Below are 8,673 nucleotides of genomic sequence, written 5' to 3' on the forward strand. Positions count from 1 at the left end.
ATGAATTTAAAAGGTGTAACCTTAAAGTATAACTTTTGAAGCCCATTTCTTAAACTTCTTTCCGTATGCTTAGCTTCTGTAAAAACCAAACTCTCGAATTTAGGGCATTTTATTATCGTTATGGATTTCTTCATTTGATCAGTCCTGTTTTTGTTTCCTAAAGTTTGCTGTGTTTTTTATTGTTAATTTATAGATTTTTTGTGTGGTGGCTGCTGTTGTTGCTTGGAAGAAATGCCTTTGACTTGGTTTCGTTGTCATTAAAACGCGCGATGGGACACCGACTTGTTGTTGCAGTCAATGTTTTTGTTGGGCGATCCTCGATCGTTGATGGTTGGCTCTTCCTCTTCCCGACTATCATGCTTGATTTTAGTCGTTCGTCTTTTAAATAAAAATAACGATAAATCAAAGGTCGGCGTTGAAGCAAGCAGAACCCAGCCCAAAGATCATTTCGTGGGATCTGTTCTGGCCTGTAGCCCTGATTTCCCACTTCGCAATAAGTGGTTAAGCCTTTAACTGCATCCAAGAATTCATCCAAAGCCATTTCAATTAAAAAGAAAGGCTGCCACCCACCAACAGGTGGCAACACAAAGAAACAACAACCACCATTTTAGATACGATTGGGAAATACCAGTCGAGTACCGAGCCAAGTGGGTCAAAATAGCAAGCTGGCTAAAGATGCACAGACATCTAAAGGCAGGATTAGGCAAACAACATTTTCTTATAATCTATGATCAAGGAAGGTTTGTTTGGGTAGTGTTTTATTGGTTTTATGTAAGCTGAACAGTAAGTGAATTATTCTTATCCCGTACCAACTTCCTGAGTGTTTAAAACCCCTAACAGGGTAACTCAGCAGCATCTACCTTATTGTTGAGCCTCGCTCCTTTAATTTTTGAGGGGGCCATGGGAACCTGGTGCAGAGGTTATCCAGTTGGGCCGAGGTTTTGCGATGCCATTGTGGGTTTAATTAATTACACCCAGTTGCCGATTGCCGCTGGCTTTCTTTCTCTAATGTCTGCAACTCCATTTGCTTGCCTTATGCTGGATGCTGTAATGTAGATATTTCATTTGCCATTTGAGACTGACTTAAGCTGACTCTGACGACGTCATCAGGCCGCCTCCAAATGCGTTTTGAGGCGGGTTGCCCGAACCCGCCAACTCCGCAACTTCGAAACTGCGGTCGCCTTTGCTTGCTGCACTTAATCTCGACCGATCGTCAACGTTCCATCAGCATCATTGGCATCAGTTTACCAGTAGAGTAGCTTCCCCTCCCCGAGATTGTATCTCATCAAAGGCGCACGTTTTCGAAATTACCGTACTAAGTGGGCGTCTAACTGTGCCACAGTCGAGAGGACCCAGTGAAAAATACCCAGCCTGAGACTGTTTCCCCAGACTTTTCCAGTGTTTCCAGTGTGCGTTGTTTACCCTTCGACCTCCCACTTCGTCCCCCTTCCTGATCCCCTTGCACTCGCTCAGTCATATTTCAAGCGCTTTTTCAAATTTTCCACGCTTGCTTTATGCAATTTCTCTCCGCCCGGCAGAATTTTCCATTAACACTTGCCAGCAAGGAAACTGAAGAATTTCGAGCGAAATTCCTCAGTGTCTGCACCAAAATCAGAACGGAATATTGGTATATAGTTTGATTTATAATGTCAGAATCGTAAAATGAGGATAGCAAATGAGCAATGGGAATACTGAACTATGATAAACCATGGGAATTATTTGGAAAGGTGAAGCGCCGAAAGAGTCGCAAGTACTCCGCCATCCTGCAGTGTAGTGTAATGCAGGAGAGAAAAGCCAATTTTCCCCCGCGAATCGCATTTGGCAAATCAAAGTCAAATATGTTTTATTAAAAATATTTTAATGCCATTAAGCATTAAACATCAGCCAAGTGTATTAACCCCTGATGGGATCGAGCTTGATCGCGTGGGTTTCAGTGGGGGGACCACACCGAAATGGCTTGCTCATGACCAGCGGCGAGGTCAGATTGCCTCTTCCCGGGGCCAAAAAGCCCGGGGTTTCTGCCTCTTCGGCGTTTCGCATTTCGCGCGGATGTTTTTTGTTCTTTTGCCTTTGGATCGGGGTCAATTTTGGGTGCGTTATCGACGGCGAATAAAGGAATCGAAAGTGGGGAGTCGAGGGGCGACGAATTCCCTCCAAGACTACACAAAACAAAACATTACAAAAAACAGGTCGGCGTAATTCTTTTTGTTAGAAGATGTAAGCTAGCAATAACGTTCGTTTTGAATGTTTTAAAGATAATTTCATTATAAGAAAGACCCACTCCGTCTGTGCTTTCATACGATTTCTTGAAATGATAAATAATGTACCGAAATCTTCAACTTTTTCCGGTGTAGTGCAAAATTGGTTGCATGTTTGGCGGCCCACTCGATGATGACCACCTGCAATTTTTGTTCCCCACAGTGTGCCAGACGATTTCTAACTAATTTTAGTCGGTTCCTCTTCTCGAGAGAATGTGTGTGTGCTAAGAATAACGAACTGAATATAAATGGTCTGGAGTTAGTGGAGTCTGTAAGATCACGGGATTCGTGCCTCACGGTACCTTCTCTAATGCAAATCGCAGCATCTAAATCGGAGCCGTAACAAGAGGTTGGGAAAATAGGAGACTAGGGGAAAGCAGAGTGCATTCAAGAGACAAGAAAAAATGTCTGCAATGCTTAAATAAATAAAATGAAGAAATTGTAGAATCACGACCGAGAACCCGAAGCAACTGAAGAAGCAACTAAAGTGTACAGAGTGCGAAAAGTCCATTGAGTGGCAGAATACATATTTCGGAAGAATCTTTAAAGAAAATTAAGAAATGTAGTGCGACTTTCCCATATTTACTTACACTATACCAGCATACTATTTCGCAAACCATTGGTCTTTTTTTTCTTTATAAAATATTATTATGGAATAAAATTAAGGTATTTGATTATGAGAAATACGAGAAATTAAATGTTGAAGCTTTTCTTGATTTCAATCACTATTTTTCTGTCTGTTTTGAGACATCCAGTTCTTTCCTAGCTGCTGTTGGTATGATTTCAATGGCCGTGATTTCATTATGAGGTTGTGCAAACAAACCACCCAACAATCGCCTCTGATGAGGATTTTCCCTGGATTTTCTCTCCTATTTTTTTTTTCTTTTTAGCTTTCCTGTCCCTAGCTGATGAATGAAAATTGTTGCTCATAATGCGCCGTTAGTTGATGCTGGTTGTAAGTGGTCCAGTGCTCGAACAGTGGCCAAAACCAACTGCCCAACCTCTTGTTCCTGTCTACTCTGCTTTTTTATAGCCAAATTTTCACAGAGGCGACGACGACAACAGCTCGATGTTGATCTTATCGCTGCGTTTAGCATTTAATACCAAATTTGTTTTATGCAAATGAACCACAGCATCAACACTACAGGACTGTAAAATGAACACTTGCTGACAAACAGCCATAGCCAACGGCAACCAAAATCTTGTCAAAGCGTTCCAAAGTTCGTACAGAGAAAAATATAGAACATAATTACTTTAAAATTAGTTGTGTGATCAAATCTACAAACTATTCCAATGGAATAGGGTAATGTGTAATGCAGTTGAATGTTTACCATTTAAGTTAAACAGATTTCCGTACTTTATTTTGGTTAATTACAATACTTTTTCAGATGTTATTTATCACCGATTTTTTTCTCCGTGCAGCATTAGATCTGAGATTCCTTGGTGGTGCATTTTTTAATTGATGCTTAACCTTGAGGGCGGAGAATCGCGGGGCAATCGGTCGGAGATTTCGTTTCCCCCATTGCTTTGTCTGCAAGTTTCCAGATCAGCAGCTGGCGATAAGAAATCCGATTTGGATTCGGAGCTGCAGCACCGAAGCTGGTTGCCAAAAAGCTGCGATTTAATAAATCTTTTTATGAATTCAATTTATTTTTTTCGATTTTTCAAATGCGGCGATTAGCGGAGATTGCAAAGGAGGAAAAGGGGTTGTTGCGTGTTTCATATTTAATCAATTTTGGGTGCTGCTGCAGTTGCAACTGCAACCGCTGTTTTGTTGCATTTGTGGCGCAGTCACACGCTCGGCTTATCTGATTAGGCTTCAATTTCTCAATTTACCAATTGATGTGGATCAGCGGGGCGGCGCGGGGCGGTGCCCGGTCGCGTAATTTGTTGTTAACATTGAACTTTTCATGTTGCCACACAAATTCGATAGTTGCAATCACGTTTCAGTTCAAATACAGTTATTCATATTTTTGAATAATCTAATATCATTCTTTGTTCCAGCCAAATACTTATTTCTTAAAAAATAGTAATATCTATATATTAAACATCTATACCATTTAATCACCACTTTCCAATGAATTTTTCACAAGTTGTTTTGGCTTTTCCTCTAATGATCTCAAGTTGGCAATGTGCAGATCGTGGCTTCCAGAGCGGAAATCGGACAGGGTTGGGTGCTCCCTGGGCTCATGACTTTTCCGCGAATTTCCTTAGTGGCAACGACAACACCTCTCAAGCCGACTGTTTTATCCTTCCTTCAGACCGGTGCACTCTTTCCGAGGTCGTGATTCAAATGCCAAAACTGCTGTTCTGCAGTCAAGGCCAAGAAACAAAGGGCCGGGCCGAGAGATCCAGTAGCTCACAATGGGTCTGCAGCGAGAAGCGGGGGCCATAAATTAATCAAGCCTCGCATGGACTGGCTTTTTTTTTGGCCATTCGCTGTCGTCGTTTGCATTTCACAATTGTCAGGCAGGCATCCCGAACGATTTCGATGCGACGATCCTGATCCTGACTCATTTCCCAGGCACAACTGGCGTACTTTTGCTTTTGCCCTGACTGAGATTCGTCCACTGACAGGCTTCGCCTTATTGCGCCCTCTTCCTCGCAGATTCTCTCCTCTTTGTTCGGCTGCAATTGACAGGCTCCTCTGACATTGTCGGGCCTCTGAAGATTTGTCCGCCGCCCGGCCAAAGATAATTTATGTCCATCCCCAGCTCTTTGCATACCCAATATTCAAGTCGAGCCCATTCTACTGCCCCTTAGGTCTTTGGTAATCGCTGGCGCACTTATTTTACTTTTACTTTTCCGCGCATTTCATTTGAAGCTTCCTCAGTGGCTCGTTGGCTCGATGACTTGGATTGGCCAGGAGGTGGCTCCGAAGTGCTCCGGCTTCTGTGTCTTCCCGACTCCGGCTACTGGTACTTGTCTTTTGTTGCGCGGCGGAAGCCGCAGTGCCACAGTGCTCCCCTCTCGTCAGTTTAATGTTATATTACATTTTATGAAATATTGATATTTCAAAATAACGGCAACCAAGTGGGCTCACTATCGTGATTCGAGATGGAAAAGGATTTTGCAAAATATGAACGATTCCTTACAGAAAGTACGCATTTCTGCCCACTGTCACTTTTTTGGCGGCGACTACTGTGTCTGCTTTGTGTTCTTCCTGCTGCCTTCCCCCACTGAAACTTCCTCCTATTGTGGAACGCCTTGTGGAACCCCTGTCCTCTGTCCTTACTATCCGGAAAGATTGCTCCCTTTCATTTTTGTTCTTTTGTGAAAAATAACTCTTTTGTCCTGTCAGTCAGCTTGCAAGCGAACTTGGCTCGCTTTCGGTTTCGGTTAGTCCCCTTTAAGTCTCCGCCCGTGTCTTTTCCTCTTTTATTCTGCTTTGCATACATAAATTCATCTGTGTGCCAAGTGCAACGATCCACTCGCGATTCTCGAATCCCAATCGCAATCCCATTGCCATTGCCACAGCCAGTTGTTGCACGTTGCAAGTAGTCGCTGCTGCATCTGTCGCTGTTAGGGTTAATGTCAATTGCCTTGCCAGTTCCATAAATTCGTGGCCAGGCAGAAGCAAATGAAGCTGGAGGAAGCTCATGCCGGCCCTTCTGCGATCCTTGGACCAAATTCGATCCACCTTCGATTTAATTAGCCGCATCATCATCGCAGAGATTGCTCTCGGCTTTGGTTTGGCTTACTTTCTAAGCCGAAACCGCCAAGTGTTGACCAAGTAATCATTGCTGACAATCACGAAAATCCCCAAGCAACTGGCGACAGCAAATGGCAACCCACAACACCAACTGGCAACCAGCAACCAGCAACTAGCAAACTAGCAACGGCAACCTGAAACAGCAACAGCATTTCAATATCGTGAGTTGGGGAAAAAACATTTTATACAAATCCAACTGGAAAAGTAACAAAATGCCAATTAATTGCCAAATAGAATGTTTATCTATAAAATCGCGACAACAACAACGGCTGCGTAAAGGAGTAACAGCGACAAAAACAAAAACTGTTAACTATTAGTAAAAGTTAAGCATTTGTGACCGTAACACATTTGCCAATTGCATTTGTTGCTGCTGTGGTGCTGCTGCTGTTGATTATTTGAGGAGGAAAAGACAACTAAGTAAGCTACACTCGACAAAAGAAAGATGTGTATATTAACATATAATAATATTAAACTATGTTAAATTATAAACAGAACCAAAACTGTACAGTTACAATATTCCAATAAAAATGTTGATCAGAATTTCGCGATTTAAGGTGAATTTTTTAGCAGTGGCTAGAGCAAAACATTTCACTGGTTTTAAGCACAATGTTTGCTGGTGTTTTCAATGGTCGCTGGCGGTTGCCAGTTGCTGGTTGCAAGTTGCTAGTTGGGTCAGGCAGACGCTGGCAATGGTGACGATCTAAACGAGCAGCGTGCATCGCCAGGCGGCATCTTAGATGGTCTCACACAGATACTCAAGCACCAACACATTTGCGGGGCAGGACACACAAGTGCAAATTACTGGCTCTCATACATATGCAAAACATTATCCAGAGAAAAGTCGTGTCGCCGTTGTCGATGTTGCCTACACTCTGAGAAATGCAATCCTCAAGTAGAACTGATATTGTTTATATTGTTGTCCAGAAACTTACATTAATCCTACATTGATTAATCGACAAATCTATAATAATTATTATGTATACTTTGAAGGCAAATATGTACGAATCTTATACATATTTTTACCTAAATTTTCTTCTGTGGATCGTTTCTGCAGTTGCCATTGTTGTTCTTTCGTTTTGTGGCTCAAAGAAATGGCTTCGTCTTGTGGCCAAGAGGAAAGCTTAGCCAAACGCTGGCTAGCATTGGTTGGATTAGGGGAAGGAGAGAGAGAGGCGCGATTTAACTGCAACTTAAATTTTAAATGCCACTTTAATAGCATCATTTGCACGCGGCCAGCTTGTTAACCCGATCGGCAAATCTTGAATATACGGACTTATCAGGGGGGTGGTGCCATCAGCAACTCGTGGTTGAAAGTCACTAAGTAGTGAAAAAGTCATTATTTTGAACATTTGAATATTTCTTTGACGGCTTTATTTACACTCAATATTAATACTACAAGTGACATAGGAATAAATCATTTAGCACACATAATAAATAGCTAAGTTTGTACCATCGAATTCTAAGGCGGTCTTCTTACGCAGCTTGGCAAATGAAAAAGTTTCTGTCGTTGCACTGATATGTGTAATAATCGCCGGCGTATAAATAAGCACAGTTAGCATTAGGACTCTTTTTGGGCTCCCCGTCTCGCCACTTAAGATATGAAACTTCTTTTCCAGAGGCCAGAGAAATGTATTGGTGCTTATTGACCAGGTTGCTAATGTCTAGCCAATACCATCTGGCTACAAGCTGCTTGCGGATGAGGTACAGTTCATCCTCGTCCTGGGGCGTCGCCAGGTGACCGCCCATCCTACGACACTTTCCTGCGGCATCGAACCAATTCTGCCTGACATGCCTCTCGATGTAAAAATACCTTGAGCCCAACTTCTGGAATTCCGGAGGGGGTTTCCCAGTTGACATGACCTTATTGTTTTCGAGTGAGCAGTGCAGGGCTTTGTTTGCATTCTGCAATGCTGCTTCCAGATATTCCAATTTGCTTTTCTGCTCCCAATCGTCCAGCAAAGCCTTCGATTGGTTTGGACTTACTGATTCCAAAGACTGTATTTTATTTACTGTGTGCCCCACGTGACCTTCAATTTTCCCAAGTACTTCCTTATGTGGGTTTTCCAAAATAGAATTCATCAGATTGTCAACATCGACGAGACTGAATTCTCCGCGTTGTTTGATTCGTTCGCTCAGTGAAAGTTCGGGGCAGCTATTTTCCTGGGCTCCCTGCAGATCCAACAGGACGGACAGGTACAAACAATATGTGGCGTACTTGAACATATTGAGTGACAATCACCAGCGAGGGCTAATGTTTCTGACTAACTGTTGCTGTGCTTAGTTCTAGACCTACTAGATATTTTAAGAAGCGGTGAATTAAACCGTAACGACCGCAATTAAAAGCTTGTGTGCAAATAAATCATTATACAATACATACCACTTTTAGCTTTTTTATATATATATTATAAAATACTTAAATACAAGTATAAGACGTGATAAACACTTTTACCACTTTTAGCTTTTTTATATATATTATAAAATACTTACATCTTTCAAGTATAAGACGTGATAAACACTTTACTGGCGAAAAAGAATGTAGGCAGGTAAGATGCAGTGACGCTTCTGACCAATTCACCTACAATCGATCAAAAGATCGTCGGGAAAGCGGCGGATAAACCGCTCATCGTACGGTATTGGAGCATGTGGTATCGTTCTGAGAACCGACTGCCATTCCGCTCCCTCATCTTTTTTTTGCCTAGCTCC

At 42.4% G+C, this 8,673-nt stretch overlaps 1 protein-coding gene across 1 annotated transcript; it reads right to left on the minus strand.

The window, feature by feature from the left end:
• Positions 1 to 7,309: 7,309 nt before the first annotated feature.
• On the minus strand, positions 7,310 to 8,247 carry LOC122626363 (accessory gland protein Acp29AB). Its single transcript, XM_043806598.1, has one exon. The coding sequence runs from the start codon at positions 8,191 to 8,193 to the stop codon at positions 7,444 to 7,446; it is 750 nt and encodes a 249-aa protein (XP_043662533.1). The 5' UTR covers positions 8,194 to 8,247; the 3' UTR covers positions 7,310 to 7,443.
• Between the last annotated feature and the right edge of the window lie 426 nt (positions 8,248 to 8,673).

Source organism: Drosophila teissieri, chromosome 2L (genome assembly GCF_016746235.2).
Source record: "Drosophila teissieri strain GT53w chromosome 2L, Prin_Dtei_1.1, whole genome shotgun sequence".
NCBI lineage: Eukaryota > Metazoa > Arthropoda > Insecta > Diptera > Drosophilidae > Drosophila > Drosophila teissieri.

Coding starts and splice junctions, on each gene's coding strand:
- LOC122626363 (XM_043806598.1), bottom strand. CDS start 8,193: ATGTTCAAGTACGCCACATATTGTTTGTACCTGTCCGTCCTGTTGGAT.